The sequence below is a fragment of the Fusarium oxysporum genome, chromosome VI (genome assembly GCF_013085055.1).
Source record: "Fusarium oxysporum Fo47 chromosome VI, complete sequence".
NCBI classification, from domain to species: domain Eukaryota; kingdom Fungi; phylum Ascomycota; class Sordariomycetes; order Hypocreales; family Nectriaceae; genus Fusarium; species Fusarium oxysporum.
In genome coordinates, this window is record NC_072845.1 from 3,630,770 (window position 1) to 3,647,175 (window position 16,406).

At 47.4% G+C, this 16,406-nt stretch overlaps 6 protein-coding genes across 6 annotated transcripts; 2 read left to right on the plus strand and 4 right to left on the minus strand.

Annotated features, from left to right (window-relative positions):
* Positions 1-4: 4 nt before the first annotated feature.
* FOBCDRAFT_262350 (carbon-nitrogen hydrolase) lies at positions 5-1,359 on the minus strand. The gene has a single exon (XM_031185704.3). It carries the CDS (start codon positions 1,176-1,178, stop codon positions 90-92), a length of 1,089 nt encoding a protein of 362 aa, XP_031036839.2. The 5' UTR covers positions 1,179-1,359; the 3' UTR covers positions 5-89.
* A 205-nt stretch (positions 1,360-1,564) lies between these two features.
* Positions 1,565-2,989, plus strand: FOBCDRAFT_226939 (uncharacterized protein). Its single transcript, XM_031185703.3, has one exon. It carries the CDS (start codon positions 1,640-1,642, stop codon positions 2,834-2,836), a length of 1,197 nt encoding a protein of 398 aa, XP_031036838.2. The 5' UTR covers positions 1,565-1,639; the 3' UTR covers positions 2,837-2,989.
* Positions 2,990-3,235: 246 nt separating this feature from the next.
* On the minus strand, positions 3,236-6,714 carry FOBCDRAFT_251541 (NADP-dependent oxidoreductase domain-containing protein; the record flags this gene model as incomplete). Its single annotated transcript, XM_059610947.1, has 11 exons — positions 3,236-3,945; positions 3,998-4,121; positions 4,172-4,288; positions 4,439-4,502; positions 4,695-4,815; positions 4,870-5,028; positions 5,155-5,178; positions 5,226-5,671; positions 5,718-5,975; positions 6,145-6,410; positions 6,466-6,714. The coding sequence occupies 11 exons, from the start codon at positions 6,712-6,714 to the stop codon at positions 3,236-3,238; spliced, it is 2,538 nt and encodes an 845-aa protein (XP_059465212.1).
* A 1,961-nt stretch (positions 6,715-8,675) lies between these two features.
* FOBCDRAFT_203527 (uncharacterized protein) lies at positions 8,676-9,812 on the plus strand (the record flags this gene model as incomplete). The annotated part of the gene is made up of 2 exons (XM_054705174.2): positions 8,676-9,251; positions 9,303-9,812. 2 exons carry the CDS (start codon positions 8,676-8,678, stop codon positions 9,810-9,812), a joined length of 1,086 nt encoding a protein of 361 aa, XP_054561149.2.
* Positions 9,813-10,156: 344 nt separating this feature from the next.
* FOBCDRAFT_226941 (voltage-dependent anion channel) lies at positions 10,157-11,549 on the minus strand. Its single transcript, XM_031185699.3, has one exon. The coding sequence runs from the start codon at positions 11,461-11,463 to the stop codon at positions 10,306-10,308; it is 1,158 nt and encodes a 385-aa protein (XP_031036834.2). The 5' UTR covers positions 11,464-11,549; the 3' UTR covers positions 10,157-10,305.
* Positions 11,550-12,516: 967 nt separating this feature from the next.
* On the minus strand, positions 12,517-16,242 carry FOBCDRAFT_164092 (CHAT domain-containing protein). Its single transcript, XM_059608413.1, has 2 exons — positions 15,839-16,242; positions 12,517-15,770 (listed from the first exon to the last, which is right to left on the minus strand). The coding sequence occupies exons 1-2, from the start codon at positions 16,214-16,216 to the stop codon at positions 12,585-12,587; spliced, it is 3,564 nt and encodes a 1,187-aa protein (XP_059465213.1). The 5' UTR covers positions 16,217-16,242; the 3' UTR covers positions 12,517-12,584.
* Positions 16,243-16,406: the final 164 nt, after the last annotated feature.

Consider the following 16,406-nt stretch of genomic DNA (forward strand, 5'->3'; position numbering starts at 1 on the left):
CAGGTAGTGACAGTTATATGATCTCTTGATGTTGAGATGAGATAAAGTAAATAGCTTCAATTACATTGCATTGAGTGAGCATGGGCTTCTCAGTTAAGAGACTTCCAATCTTGAGAGGGGACATTTCCAACATCTTCAGTGAAAGAAACCGGCTCTCTACGGGCGCGGTTCACTTTGATATCGAAAACATCCAAGCGCTGATATCCACCGACAACATCATGATATTGTTTCCCTTCGATGCAATCCTCAGTATCAAGATCAGCATAAAGGATGCCTTCATCATGCTGCAGGAAGTCAGTGGCTACAGCCTCTCCAGTCTCACTGTCGATAGTGAATCCCTTCAAAGGTGCTCCAGTCGGATCAAGAAACTGCGTCGCTCCACGCTGTGACTGCTTTAACACCTGAGTCAAGTGAGACGATCCTCCAGCAATAGTTTGAATAGCATCATCTCCCAGGACACTTGAACAAAGAACGCCGAAACACTTCGCTTCGAAGCAATGAGCAGCTGCTCTGGTTCTGTTTGCCGTCACATTATCATAATTCGGCTTATTTGATGTATCTTTAGAAGGTTCTGAAGAGTCGTCTGTTGTAGGAACCCGAGTTGGCCATATGGGCGGCCAGGTCGAGATATGAATGTTCTCCCCTTGAGCCATAAGACTATAACGAGCCAAAGGATTGGTATTCTCTCCGCAAATCAAATTCCCAATCTTGCCACACGGCGTGTCTGCAACGCGCAGCCCGTATCCATCTCCAGGTGCCCAAGTAAGCTTCTCAAAAAACGTAGGCATTAATTTTCGATGATGAATCAGAACCTCTCCCGAAGTGCCAATGAAGATGTTGGAGTTGTATAAAGTCGCGCTGCTAAAGCGAACTTTTTCAGAAAAGCCTACGCTGACCATGATATTTGCATGTTTTGCAGTGTTGCGAATGGCGTGGATTTCATCGCCATCAGCAAAGATTGACTCATGCGCCATTTGCCTGAAAAGATCGTGGTTCTCAGTCGGAGGCCGTATTGAACTCCATATCGGAAATGCCGAGATGTATGTTTCCGGGAACACTACTAGATTGGCTTTATTCCGCGCAGCCTGTTTGATCAGGTTGATTGCTTTCGAGGTTGTATCCTTCGCGGAGAGGAAGATGGGAGAAACATGACATGCGGCAACTCGAATTGCAGTCATGATTGGTAACAGAAAACGGGTTCAATAAGGCTCAGAGTCTTTAGTGATAGGACCCGAAGTGTCTGAAATGAAAGATATTAGATCTTCGCAGTATTTGTGTGCTTCCAGATGCTTAAAAGGTGGAGGAGCGGCTATATCGGGTATCACGGGATGATGTTTGCGAATATACTCGGGACTTCTTTTAAACGCCGTTGAAGTTAGAAGATAAGCATCAAATACCATGTCACGTGAATATCAACTGTACAAAGGTAGCTAGAAACTGGCTGTGGCGGACAGTTCTGAAACGTCGGCCGCCAGAGAGACTATTTAAAGCTTTGACACGAGCTTTCAGTCAGATGAGTCAAGCGGCGTGGCTGAGCAGCTATGACCAACACACTGTTAAATAGAGTGGAATCCCCCATACGCAGAATGGACCTTGCACAATAAATTATTACAGAAAAAGAAGCTGTCAAAGATTGGCCATGAAGGAATTCGAAGCCATCGGCGACGAGCTAAAGGCTCTTTTGTCGCAGCATTTCCAAGTTGTTGCCACCCACTCTCAACGTCAAGATCAATGGTACAAACGCTCTTATCAATCCTTCACAGCAGAAAATGGTAACCGTGAACCACTTATTCTTGTGCCACGCGAATCCCGAGAAGAATGGGTTCCCCACGTACGACGTTTCGCAATAACTCTGGCTGCTCGAGTGATAGCTGCGGGCGAGGCCCAGACTTCTCAACCAAGAGTTGATACCTCAGAGTCGAAACTTTTCTCGGACAGAGTTCTCGACGCGATCCATGTCCAACCTCTTAGTCGAGCTGTCAGGGGGAAGGGACAGCTGCGACCAGTTGCGATGCAGATCACGCGGTGGACTTCTACGAATGGATATGTATTCAGCGGCACTGAGCGGATCACGGGCATCAAAGGACTCATCGCATGTGGAGAAGTCGATGTACTGCTCCAATTGGCAACGCTGCCACAGACACATCCACCGAAAGAACGTGAGATAGATGCTTCGCGGTGGAGATACCTGAACAGAGACTGGCAGGATGTCATCGATGCTATCCTTTCGATCATGTGGTTTCTCGGAGCTATAGAGTCCTTTCCCCAAGACTTCGTCTCTGAAGATGGTTATAAGTACTGGGTCCCCATAGTATTCCACAATTATCTTTCGCGATTCCAGCCATATATCGAAGCCCATGACGGCAAGATACCAAGCACGGCCGAGGCAATACAGAATGAGATATCTCAATGCATCAAGGCTCTGGTTGCAGGTCAAGCTTTCTCCTCCAAGGCTGGTTTCGACCCCATACAGTGGGAAGACCGCATCACGGACAACTTTCTGTACATTCTAGGGTTTGAGGCCTGGAATCGAAGCAGAGAAGGGGCAGGCTATCTGAACTGTGATCTGAATGTCACCAAGACTGCAAAGTCGCTTCGCAGTATCAGCAATAGTGGTGAAGATAATGATTTTACAGAACAGATGACTCAGGGCAATAAAGGGGCTGCTGCAAAGCCCAAAGACCCTCTCAAGCTGAGGGAACCGAAGAAGGAGATGGCTCCTGAAGTGGACGAGGAGGAGGAACAGGAAATGGAGGAATTGGCTGTTCTGGAGACTAACGAGAAGGACTATGGACGGAAGAGAAGTATGAAGTATATGACGAAGCACAAGGATTAATTCATGACTCTGTGTTGCTAAGTTCTGTGCGATACTATTAGCCCCAGCCGAACCTGCTTGAAAAGTACGATTCAACCGAGTGTCAAGAAGCTCAGTTAAAGCGAGGGTTTACCAGCCACCAAATTGGGTATTATTGTGGCTTATACATGCGCCATTTTACAATGTCTTTGTTCATTAGGAAACGTCTCCATATATTCGTAAGCTCTCAAGTGGTATCCCGCGTAACTTACTCCTATGTAGACGCCACTTGAAGTCTTCCATCGTAGCCAATCGGGACATTACTATATATAGTATGGAATAGTCTTCAAACAGTGGCGCTGGACTGGGGAACACAGTGTATTTATAACTACTATACTCTTCTCTCATCTAAAGCCAAAGCTAGGAACGATTCTTAGCAATCTATCGCCAGTCACCCTCTGCAATCCACTGATTCTGAAATGCCCTAAAGTGCTTCTGCTTCCCCAGCATCGAGATACCTTCAATTTCCTCAGAAGCTAGCTTAAAACTCCACACATTCGCCATATAGCTCCTCAACCTCTCCTCACTCGAGCTCGTCGTGATAGCCACGATATTTTGATCAATACACCAACGCAACGCAATGTCCCCCTCCGTAACACCATATATACTGGCCAGGTTCGCATAAAGGGCATCTACAGGACCCGGTCTAGCGCGGATAATAGCTGTTAACGGCGCATAGGCCGATAAAGCTATGTTGTTCTTGTGATGGTACTCTACAAGGTTACCGTGCTGTAGATAGGGGTGGGATTCGATTTGGTTGATGGCTGGTGTGATTTTAGCTGTGGCAAGGATGATCTCAAGGTGCTCCTGTATGAAGTTAGACACACCAATGGATTTAGCACGTCCAGACCCTTTGATGGCTTCAAGGGTGGCCCAAGCTTCCTGTAAATCTTCAGCCTTCTCCGCGAAGAACGGTGCATGGATGAGATACAAGTCCACATAATCAAGCCCAAGTTTCTTCATCGAGGTATCAAAAGCGTTCTGTACGTCTTGCTTCTTCCAGCCGTTGAGCTTGGTGACAACATAGAGCTTCTCTCGTGGCACGCTGGATGCTCTGATAGCTGCACCGAGTTCTTCCTCGTTCCCGTACGCTAGGTACATGTGAGAACAGTTACGAGTGCGTGAGGCATTAGAAAAACATACCTGAAGCTCCATCGAGGTGATAAAAACCACTATTTATAGCAGTCAGGGCGCAGTTGAACGCGTTTTCGTCGTAATCTGTTCTTCCTCCCTTCTTGAAGTTTGCAGTTCCTAGACCGTACGCTATCTATTGGAGGTTAAATCGAATTGTATAGAATTTGCGAGGCTATGACTGACCATTGGGATCTCGTTTCCATCGTTCAGCTTCATGGCGGGTATAGCTGAAGCAGTATTGGTGGAATTCATAGTGTAGTCGTCGATGTTTAGTTGGCGCTGGGTAGCTTCTCGTGGTTTCTGGGAGGTGGTGTGATATCAAAAGTAAGATAATGCAGTGTATATATCCCCCGCCGATCCCTTCTCTCTGTCCGTTCGTCCGTTCAACTACCGATATCACCATCCTCCGCCTCTCCGCAAAAGGAAGCCTCGGCTCGGGTGTTGGTCCACCTCCTCCAGGAGTGACATATCATAATCCGTGGGACCGGAAGGCCGAGAAGGATTGTGCACGCGTCTAGGCGATGTTTTAATCATCATGCATACTGCATGTCACGTCATTTGGGTCACAATATGATATGTCACGTATGTTACTGCCGGTAATTACGAATCACCAAAGATGGATGGCTCGTGTAACACGAGTTCCGTCTCCACACTTAGAAGTTCCTTAGACTATCTACACTAACCATTAGACCAACTAAACCCTTACTTTAGCACGTAGTACTCTCCTCTTGACTCCCGCAAAGTTCTCCCACTACCCATGAAACGGAATCTGTTAACTGATCTATACTCAATATCAAAGTCCTCCGCCCTAAATGTTTCAAGAATTTCTAAGACAAATGGTTAACACGAAATCTCCAGCGTAGGGACTTAAGTTGACATACCTCGAAAATGATGCCGGCTTCCACCGTATACAGCGGTAACATGTCCCTCTTTCTTACGGTTCTTGTACCAACTTCTGCATGATCCAGTCCACACCATTCGTTTGAGGAGCTCTTGCAGGTAGACGTTGTAATCATCCAATGCCTGCTGCTTCACACAAACTGACCTATTGTAACGTCAGCGTATTCGATCACATCATGCAAAGTCCGTGAGCGGAGTATACCTGATATCTTCCGTTGCAATCTTCCTACACCACTTCAATATCCATTGTGCGACACAAAACACACTATCAAGAAGCGATCCATGACCCACTGCCGACTATCAGTAATGTAACCCAACGGCTTTAAGGTTCACTGACCTGGACTATTCGGTCCAATGAAGATAAAATAATTCGGCATATTCGCCGTTGCAACCCCAAAATACGCTTCCGGCGACTCCCCCCACGCTTCATGCAGCTGATAACCATTCCGCCCCTGCACAGTCCACGAGCGGCGGAAACTAGCATCGAACCCGGTCGCGCAGACGATAATGTCAAAGTCAGTATGGTCTTGTGTAGTTTGAATCCCTGACTCGGTGATCTGAACGATTGGATCAAAAGTGACACGCGTGTTCTCCTGGCGCAGAGCTTCAAGGTAACCGTCGCCTGGTGTTGGGCGTCGACATCCGTATTCGTAATCTGGGATTAGCTTTTCGCAGAGCTCTTCGTCATTGCCTAGACGTTCCCGCATACGGTTGTATGCATTCTCGAGTGCGGCTTTCTGAGCGGCTGTGTCTTTGAAGAAGACGTTCCAGAAGTTGTCTTGGCTGTATGCAATTCAGTAAGATTCTTGATATCAGTGCTGCTACAAACCTGTTCTCAATCTCCTTACGAAACTTCCAGAGCGAGGCGGGATTTTCTCGAAATTTCTTCTTTTTCTCTTCTGTAAAGGCAAAATTTGTCCCGTCTTTTGTAAGCTCAGACGCGTAGTTGGCAAATATCCATGTAGGCGTACGAACATAGGTTGTCAGTTGAGCAGCAGTCTTTTGCAGATGCGGAAGGACTTGAACACCTGATGACCCGTTTCCGATGACTGCAACCCTTTTGCCAGCCACATTGATAGAAGAGTTCCTGGGAGCCTGGTGTTAGAGAAAGGACGGCAAGGTGAGTGGAGAGATGTACCAATCAGCGGTGTGGACGATTTCCCCTTTGAAGTCATGAAGACCAGGAATATCAGGCCAATGCCAGTTACTAACGCCGTCAGTTCGCGATATCCTGATTGAACTCACTGTGAACATACTTGAGGAACCCCGACCCGTCAATCAATATATCACATTCGTCCTCCTTTTCCTCGCCATCTTGAAAGACCTTTAGATTCCATTTACCTGCAGCCTCATTCCAGATCGCCTCTGTCACTTTAGACTGAAACCTGACATTTTCAGCTAAACCATACTTGTCGGACGTTCTCTTGATATAAGCCCATATTTCTGGCCCTGAAGCATAGAAACTGGACCAATCAGGGTTTGGCTCAAATGGAAAAGTGTAAATGTGCGCTGGAACATCACACTGAGAATATGTCAGTCAACTATACCTGTTGAGTCTATTCATGGGAAAAACGCACTGCCACACCAGGATATCGATTAACAAGCCACGTTCCACCAACATCGTGGTTCTTGTCATAGATAGTCAGATCAATGAACCCTTGGAGCGATTCGTTGTACTTGGCTTCGTAAGCTAACATGAGGCCTGAAAAGCCGGCCCCAACACAAATAATGTGTATGTTTCGGGGCTTGAATGCGGGCTCATCTAGCAGAGGAACCCAGTTCCTCGCATTGTGTGAGTTGGTTTCCGCGGTGGCTTGGATTCTCATTTCGGCGTGACTTCAATTTCAGATAGAATTATGTAAGTTGAGTGCTGTTATGCAAATTGTGATATTAGGACAACCTGAGCCAAAACAGGCAAGATATTATATAGTTTGTGCCTATCTTACAAGGCATCACAGAGAAGCTGACTATATAAGAGGCGCAAGGTATATGCCGTATACGGCTAGAAAGGCGACGTCCGTGTCTAGTCCAGTCCACACCGTCCTTCTCTGTCACGGGCGAACGGCGCGGGCCGAATGCCTCGGCTCCGAACTACGCGCCAACACACATCACATTACGTCTATATCAGGAAATAGCTGCAGCCAGAAGGATTTCGATCCGAGAGAATAAAGTTTAGACAACTAAAACCTGCATGATCGGCGGAGAATAGGTCTTAGTGGGGAAAAGAATGCGCGGCCACTTCTAAGCGATACGAGCCTAACAGGGGACGGGACGGCTCGCTCGGCCCCCCATTCTGCGCATTAGTGTGAGCCAAGGCTAGTCTATCTCCGCCTAGGCCGAGTTGAAACTGCCCTGTCTTTCTATTTCTTCAACTTGGGCGGGGGAGTCCGGGGAAACTGGGGAAAACTAATTGTCGATCTTTATGAGGTGTTGATATCTTGGCTTACTACTATAGGTAGGTCCATATGCATAACGTCGTATTGGTATGTTATCTATCATATTCTGAGTCATGAAGGTAGTATGTATTAGAATATGTCAGAAAATCAAGGTTCACAATCCTATGTTAGTCACAATGGCTCGTATAATGGCAGCAATTCAGGGGGGGGCTACTGTTCTCCATGACAATGATTTTAAAAGACAGTTTAGATACTGATAATCTGTATCAACTCGGGTGTTCACTAAAAGTGATTCCTTGACAGTTTGAGGAAATAACTGATACTGGGAAACAGCTTGAGCTAATATCTGCCAGCAGTTGTATTGACTCGTAATGCCACTGTAAGTGGTGAATAATCTGAAACATTTTCAAAACCTGGAACGCGGAACCGCAATGACCTGACTCTTTCCGACAACAACCATTACAATGCCCTCCATGATACCATAAGCATCATAATTCAAATGAAATTTTAAGCGGAAGATGATCTACCAAAGATGATCTGATTCTTGCCGATAGGTATCACTGCGAAAGCAACCTTGATCCCATCAAGGTTACGGCTCAAAACACGGCTCGAACGGTAGATAATATTCCCTTTATCCACTACAACCCATCATGAGACCCTCCATAATCCCATTAAGGAAATTATTCGGGCCATGCCCGCACGGTAGTTGAATAGAGCTTTCCTGATAGTAACCATCACGGCTCCTGTATCCCTCAATGAGAGCGCGGGGAGAACTTCAGGGGTTGGAACAAAGGGGGTAATTGATGCGAATTTTACGACATGAAACAACACGAGGCGCTTTATGATACTCAAAGTAGTAGAAGCGTGCGACACGGCTCAACCGGAGATGCGCACCTATTCGAGAATGAGAATTCTTGCACTTGTGGAGACTATTGTATGTACGACGCCGTTGGGATGCATCATGTTCCAAGGATCAACATCCTCCAGTTAACGGAAGTTCCTCAAGATGTTGACGACGTTGAGGAGATTGATAATCATCATGGTGATGGTGGTATGTGATCCACTGGTATAGCATCAATTTCACTGCGGTAATGGCGGAACAAGTCGAGATGGACGATGGCAAACAGATCAGGATATGCCTTCTATGCGTCCATGAGATTGAATGAGGGATGTAAATGTGTATATAAAGAGCTCTAGAACCCAGGTTAACTACTCCTCATCATCAACAACAACAATTTCATCATCGTATCCAATATCACTTGACTACTCTTCTCACCGTACAAGGTGTGATCTTTCAAACTTCATTACTATCAAACCCAGTACGTAAAGCTTCACACAATACCATACCTTGAATCTCCCTATTAACCAATATCTCAGAGCCAACCACCAAAATGCAGCCCCGTCTTGAACGTCTCCAGCCCATGCTCGGCAACCCTCTCTTCGAGAGCATTCTCTGGGGCCATGAATACGACCTCTCCAGACTCAACACCGATCTCCGCCAGAGGATCGAATCCGGCCAGTTCAAGCGTCTTGTCTTTTACGGCATGGGCTGCTCCTCTGTCGTCTCAGACATCGTAAAGGGCTTCTTCCTCAACGAGAAGATCCCCCTCCACGTTCAGGTCATCAACGACTACGACCTTGACTGGTTCGTTGACCGCAATGTCATGAAGGACCCCACTACGCTTGCTATCATTGTCTGCTACAGTGGTTGGTCTGTTGAGCCTTGTCTGTTCTTTGAAACTATGCGTGAGATGACGGGGAACAAGAACTTGATTGTTCTTTCTGGCGGCGGAAAAATTGCTCATCTGTGTGAGGAGCACAATACCTCTATCATCTTATACAAGCTCCGCCATGCAGATCGCGAGTATCCTCTGTACCATGTCCAGCAGTTCTTCTCCATCTTCCTGGATCTCTTCCACAAGCTCAAGCTCACGCCTTCTTCTTACCATAAAGAACTCCAGGATTCAGTCAACTTCTTGAAGACTGAGTTCAATGAGGCTACGCTGAAGAAGGCTTAGGCTATTGCGGAGAGGTTAAAGAACAGTCGCATCGCGCTGCTTAGTACCGCTGATTGGTACGTCACGCTTCTTAAGCAGACGACTATGTTCTTTAATGAAATCGCCATGGTTCCTACGCACCGCAACCTCCTACACGAGTTCTCTCACACCGAAGTCGCGGCTTATTCCAACCCCTCTGAGAAGCAAGCCATCATTACATTCCTTGACTCCAACGCAGATCAATACACCAAGGACAAGGTCAAAACCCTCGAGGGTCTATTCGGCAGCAAGGACATTCCGCAGAACAAAAACATTGAGTTCATCAACATCGACCTCAACCAGGACAACTTCTTCAGGAAGTTCTTCTACGGACACTTTTTCACCGTCTACGTGGCGTACTACTTGGGTATTCACTCCGACGTGGAGGGACGAGATTTGATTTCGATTGCGGCGAAGAACCCGTGGTGGAGCCAGCGCAATATTGAACTGCACCCCAAGTGTGTTGATATCCCCGCTGAGCTCAAGGGCTAGATGGGCCATGTCCTGATGGAGCTGGGTGCATTGAAGGGCGGGTGGATACGCGATGGTTTCTCACTTTTCAACAAAGAGGGTACTGTCAAACAGGAATTGTTTAATTTCTTCTGCACAGCTGTCACGCTCTGTCATTCTCTTTAGTAAATTGAAACCTGTATAGTCGTTCCTTTTAACTAGTTTCAATATAGTAATGACAATCCTTTCACTCTGATCTATTGACTGATTCATTACACCGAGGTCTCTTTAAGGTAGCGGAGCAAAGTCTAGTGCTTTTTCCCTTGTCATATTTAACTATCAACGTATCCATCTCAGGTAGAAAAAACTGCATGGGATATGTTTGTGGACAGAAGATACCTAAGGTTTAACCTTATATCCAGTAAACACTTCTATAGAAAATCTCAGACCTCGCTATAAACAGTGTGGCCGAGTCGAATGGGAAAGGCCAGTTACGCGCTGGACTTGCGTTCCATTCTCTATTTTCTACAACTATCTACATAATGCGCTTCTGAAATATCGACTTCATATGCAAATACATGTCCATCAACCACGCTGCAAACACCAAGATAGTCATAATAGTGGCAACCCAGGATATGGTGCCGGATTCTAGTTCTTCCCCGATATACACCGTAGCAATCGTGAACCCAACATTCGGAAAGACAATCGCCCACCAAGGAAGCGCAAAGCTCATGTGCTGCCGAGACTTATCCCCGCGGAGTTTTGAAACCAAGATGGGCACGTGCGCAACCGCGGCAATTGCAAAAAGCCAAAAGGTAAACAGCCAAAGAAATATTCCTACCCACAATGCCATAATGTTCAGCGTCTCTGCTGCAGTAGGATGCTTCGCGAAGTAGCCGTGTCCACCTGGGATTGCTTTTGCGCAGCCGATAAGTGCTATGATGGTATAGCCTGCAGAGCCCACGGAGATAAAGAGGCCTGGTCTTAGATTGACTGGGCCGAGACCGTTGACAAGGAGGTTGCCGACAAAGTGGGGAAGAAAAAGGAGACACAGGATCCAGCCAAGACCTTCGAAAGCAATTCCAGCAACGATGACGGGTATTCGTTGCGACGGAGGCTGATCAGCCGCGATTACCGATGCGACAGTCCCCGTGAGCATCGCATTGTAGATCATCAGAAACATTGGAGAGCTCATGCTACCCGGCGCAAAAGGAGCGATCGAAAACATGACCACAAAGATAACAACATTATAAGTCAGCGTAACAGCCCCGTAGATCCAGAAGAGAACCCGAACAGTATCGACAAGCCAGAACCCAGCGTGAGGAACACCAAAGCTCTGTATCCCCATGATAATAGTCGCCATCGAAAGCCACAATGAGCCAGTAAAGTAAGCTTCAGGCGGTTTCGTCACGGATTTGAGTAAGCTAGCCGGTCTCCGAACAAACCGACATATCATGGCTGTGCAGAAGAGAATAAACAGAACAAGGTTGAGAATAAAGACCACGACTCCAATGGTATGTAGGCCACGAAATGAATAGGGGCTCTTTGATAGCATGAGAGCCACGCCGCCAGTGGACTGAGTGCAGGTGAAGTTGCCCCATGTGAAGCGATCGACCAGTGAGACGGCGCGTTCATTTTTAGGTTCAGGATTGTTCGGCTGAGCTGCGTTTTTCGGTAGCTCGTCTTGCGGCATGGCGACTCTGTGGTAAATGAAGGCAAAGCATGAGATGTTGAGAAATAATGAAAGATAGAGTTGGAGGTTGGAGATTAGGAGGGGTAGCTTGGCGCGTGTATTGAAGTGAAGTGAAGTCAGTATTTATATCCGTGCCGGACCAACATGCGAGGGAGCAGTATTGTGGGTCCAAGACACCGAGGCATTTCAGATCTTGGTTTTGTTACTCAGCCAATCGGGTTTAGAAACAGTATCCACGGCACCACTTAATCTCGCAAGCGATAAAAGAATCTGGGGTTCTCTGAATTATTGGTCTGTAAATCGATGGCCGGAAAGATATAAAGAAATATATCAACTTAAGTATTAAGCTGACTTCCTTACCACCTAAGCGCCTCTATCTGCGTGGTACATAGCTTTTAAAAGCCAGAATTTCTGAAAATAACTTCTTCCTAGGTAATAAAGTATTGTCAGATATCTAACTAAGAACAACCAGTTTGCTTCGAGCTCAGGCAGATCTTGCGGTGTCCTGCGCCATGCTCCAAGCTCCGAGGTGAGTAGCCTGACTAGTTATAGTTGTTAAATTTAAGAATATTATCTCTTTTGGCATGGCGTATAAACTAATAGATATGGTGTAATATAGAGGATATACTTGGACTTTTAAGGTGCTAGCTGGAATATTTGGTGTAATCTTTGTCTTGGGAATTTTGATCTATATGCTGAAGCTCAGATGGAGGAAAAATGCCACAGAGGCTAAGGAGAGAAAGGGCATTACTACCATGGACTAGATGATAAAGCAGATTCTGTATCGCAGCTGTTCTCCTGCAGTTGGGTTACTGCCAGGACATCCATACGTTGAACAATGGAGTTAAATATAATGCTTTTCTCATCTGAGAATCTATGCTAGTTAATATAATCTGTCAAGTTATAGTTAGAAATTCATGTTTCGAGACTTGAACGTTATCTTACGCCATAATGGTTATATTATGCTCTATTAGCTAAAGGAGGTAATATAAGTAAAAAGGGCGCTTTCAAGGTTGCTTAGCGTTTACTATCTTACTCAAGATAAGCTAGCACCTTGGAACATCTCAGCCGGGTCGGACGATTACGTATTATCAACGGGTTCAGGAAGCCTCTACGCGTCATCACGTATTCACCCGGCGCTCTGGGATAAATGCGTGTGGGAGTGTGATGGAAGAGGAGCCATGGAGCACAAACGCCGCCCAATGATAGGGCTGTCGAGTTTTGCGCCTTGTTCTTAAAGCAAGCACAGCCCGCCGCAGAGCCTCAGCCAGATTGACGATGGTTGGGGATGATCCTCTTTTCAGTGATTGTCTGTACTGGTCCACTACGTCGGAGTAGAACTCGCCACTGAAATCCCGACCAGTACTCGATAACGTGGGCCAAATTGTGCCCAGCACTGAACTGGCCCCTGCACAGAGCAGAGCCGTGACCACGCCGAGAGGCTCGTCGCCGGCAGAAATCACCTGCAGCGCAGAGTCGCACGCTACAAGCGTTATGTGCGGACTCTGAAGCTTCATCTCAAACACTCTTCGAATCGGGAGGAGCTCGTCGGCGAGCTCAAGACTCTGGTCTCCAAGTGTGGGTTGATCAAGACGACAATGGCCATGGAAGTGGAACATAATTGAGGTTTCCATCATCTGCTTAAAGCACTCTGCCGTCACAGCTTGGCCACTAATGGATTTCCCACCGTACCGTTCTGCCAATTGATCCAGGGTAGTGTAGACATTCGACTGCTCCGCGTGCTGTTCTGACGAAAACTTGCGGTCGCCCCTAGGTTCATAGACACCTGCCATGTTCAACCCAAGATTCGTTGAGATACTCCCGGTGAGCTCAGAGCGCCGGTAGCACTGCCAGAAGGTCGTCAAACTCGCACTGTATATAACTGGGTTGCGTTGGATCACGGGTGTGCTATCCTCCACCCAAAGCGCATGGAGCGGAATCGAATGGAGAACATTCGTTGGACAGAAGACGAGAAGTTCCCCTTTTGATGTCAAGTCGTGCAGAGAAGCAACTAGTTTATCGATACTCCTCAGACAGTAATCTGGCTCATCCTCGTCGTATTCATCATCAACGAAAAAGGCAGCCAGGCGTCCTCCATCCTGAACGTCGAGCCATTGCTGCTTCCAAGCCTTTACCTCGCTGACGGTGATCCCGCAGCTCACAACCTGTGGAGGAGTATCACTCTTGAGAGCAACGGTCCATATAGTGCCACCAAGATCGACCCAGTCAACAAATACCACCTCCATCCCTCCAGCATTACACTTCATCTTTTGTCCCAAGTCACGTATCTCAGAGATAGAAACTGGGGTGCTCTTCCGTAGATCGAGGGCCTGTCTAAGGAGTGGATAGCCGGCCATCTTGACATGAATCAGATGCAGATCGCTACGCAGCTTAAGCCGCACAACAGGGTCCGCGGCGGTCATCTGCTGGGTCACAGCTTCTTCCTCCTCACACAGCGCCTTCATCTCGGGGTCCCGCATTATATCGTCGTTGAGTGTCGCTTGGATGGGAAATTGGTTTGTGAGCTGGTCACCTACGCTCCTCGCTTTGGCGCACTGGATCCAGTCCCATAGATCTGCCATCCTGCCCTCTAGCTGACAGACGGCAAGTGCCCTGGCATGTGTGTCCTCTATGCCGGATGTCATGACGAACTTCTGCTTCCGTGATACAGCCTCGAAACTGGCCAGGATAGATACTTCAGCTCTGCGCTCTGCCGAAGCCTGATCTGCTTTCCGTAATGATGCCAGGGCAGTATCACCACTGACAAACCCGTGCGACCATGCCTTGAACTGAAAAAATCCACACAACCGCGCCGATTCTGCGAGCATAAGCGTGTTGTCGAGTGCCTCGAAGACATCCTTCGCAATATCACTCAGCTCGATACAACGTCGAAGCACGCTCCAGGACGGCGGCACACGAGCTTGGAAGGTTGTATAAAGTGCGTTTGCTTGTATTTGCCGGGCACAGGCGGCACTTACAGGATTCCGGGCCTTCATATAGAATGCGACCGCCTGCTCGAAGTGTTCGTTGCGGCTGTCAGTCACTTCATGGTCTAGCTCAGTTCCCATTAATATCTGACCACGTAATTGGTGTAGCTGAGCTCTGCAATAATTGACTTCGTCGGGAGTAGCTTTTCCTGGAAGATTTTGAAGACATTCTTCCATACTATCCAGACAAGTGCCCCCTCTCTCGTCGCCCTTGGGTAGAAATATCGACCCAGCAAGGACAGCCATTTTCTCGAACGCGGCAAGAAACAAGCCCTCACCGATATGGTGAGAGATTTCTCTTTCTGCAAAATCGATCGCTTCTCTCACTCCAGGTGGGCGAAATCCACCGCACTTGTTCAACATGGCCAAAAGAACCATCAGCGTCGCGCCGGCTCTCTCGAGTCTAAATACTTCTCCCCACCTGTCGACTGCACTTTTCGCCCACTCCAATGCATTTTCACCATCACCAAGGAGGTTATATGCATTGGAGGTAACGTTAGCAATCATGCCTTTCACCCATCTGCAGTCTCTCACGTCGATGAGTTCGTCAATACTGCGGGCAGACTCGATGACCTGAGATGACCTCGTAGAATGGCTTAACCAGTTGCTCAGATGCCGAACTTTCAAAACGACATTCTCCAACTCTGCACCAGTGATATCAGAGAGCTGAGAGTAGATGTCCAGAAGCGAAACTCTTAGGTCGAAGCCTTGTCCCGGGGGTATGCTGCTGAGCATGAGAGTGACAGCCCTGCTGTAAGGGCCTGGCGCATTGTTTTTCTCGTAGACTTGGAAACAGCCTTGTATTTCTTGCAGAAGTTCCGTTGTGAGATTTAGGATGCTTTGTCCAACTCGATTGCAGGCCTGTCGAAGTCTGATGTCCACGACCGCATGTGTATGGCCTTCGGATTGGAACAAACGAATCGCTTCCGCTTCTAAGAAATTTACACGCTCCCATCCAGGCTCATTAACCTTATTTCTAAGGTGAAGTAGTTCACCGACGGCTGTAGCTTTCCAAACAGGCACCGCATTTGGCGACTCTACGATTGATTCAACCATCTCGATCGCAGAGGAAAACCTCATATCTTCCAGTCCATTTTGCTGAGCTGTTGATGTATTTAAAAGACGGACGTAGTTCTGGGCCACGGCAAGAGCTTCTCTTACCCGTCCCTCTTGCATCAATCCCCAGAAAGCAGGGATTTGCCAAGCGATGGAAGCTTTCAATTGATGAATTGAAATCCGGTCGTGGAGGTCGTTTATCATGAAGAGAAGCGCAGTATACGTGATGTTGATGCTGATCTGTGTGATGCTACGAGTCAGTGTCTACAGAAACGTAAAGTACGTCTTTTGGTGGTAAATATGAACATTAAACATATTTGAACTCAACTGACCCTGCAAGGATCAAGATCTCCGATGCCATCTAAGGCAGAAAAGGTTTGGTAAATGTCAGATGCCTCCTGGAGAACTCCATTGAATGAAGCTTTAACAATGGGACGCAGCCGACAAGCTTGCATTCTCAGCTGAAGACAAAAGGGATGGTCCGAGGGGTAGAGGGTTGCGTCGCTCTCTAGTGTATGCTCAAGAGTGTTAAGCGCAGCCTTGAGACATCCCTGGTCAGTGAGTACCGTTCCCAGCTCTGCCGTAGCACAGAGTTGATCGTCGCCTCTGGCAGCGAGAAGAAAGTCCTGGAGTATCTTGATAGCATCATCGTATTTCCCTACATCATTCATATGCTGAGCAGTCGACTTTACCTCTATCCACGAAGACATGCTGAGATATCTGAGGTAAGTATTTGGCGCTGGTAGGGAGGGGAAACGCAGCTTGGATTGGCTGGGACTTCAACGCAACTGCATGCATGGTCTTACTAAGGAAGGCGTAAGATTGGACACCTACGTGCGGCTGAAAGATGGCCACGTGATTGTTGCATAAATACGTTGGCATCTTTCATTGACCTTCATC

Excerpts from the sequence above, each read along its gene's own strand:
- FOBCDRAFT_164092 (XM_059608413.1), bottom strand. The coding sequence starts at position 16,216 with ATGTCTTCGTGGATAGAGGTAAAGTCGACTGCTCAGCATATGAATGAT. Across the intron at positions 15,771-15,838 it reads GAGATCTTGATCCTTGCAGG|ACACTGACTCGTAGCATCAC; the intron begins GTCAGTTGAGTT and ends ACGTTTCTGTAG.
- FOBCDRAFT_226939 (XM_031185703.3), top strand. The coding sequence starts at position 1,640 with ATGAAGGAATTCGAAGCCATCGGCGACGAGCTAAAGGCTCTTTTGTCG.
- FOBCDRAFT_262350 (XM_031185704.3), bottom strand. The coding sequence starts at position 1,178 with ATGACTGCAATTCGAGTTGCCGCATGTCATGTTTCTCCCATCTTCCTC.
- FOBCDRAFT_226941 (XM_031185699.3), bottom strand. The coding sequence starts at position 11,463 with ATGCCGCAAGACGAGCTACCGAAAAACGCAGCTCAGCCGAACAATCCT.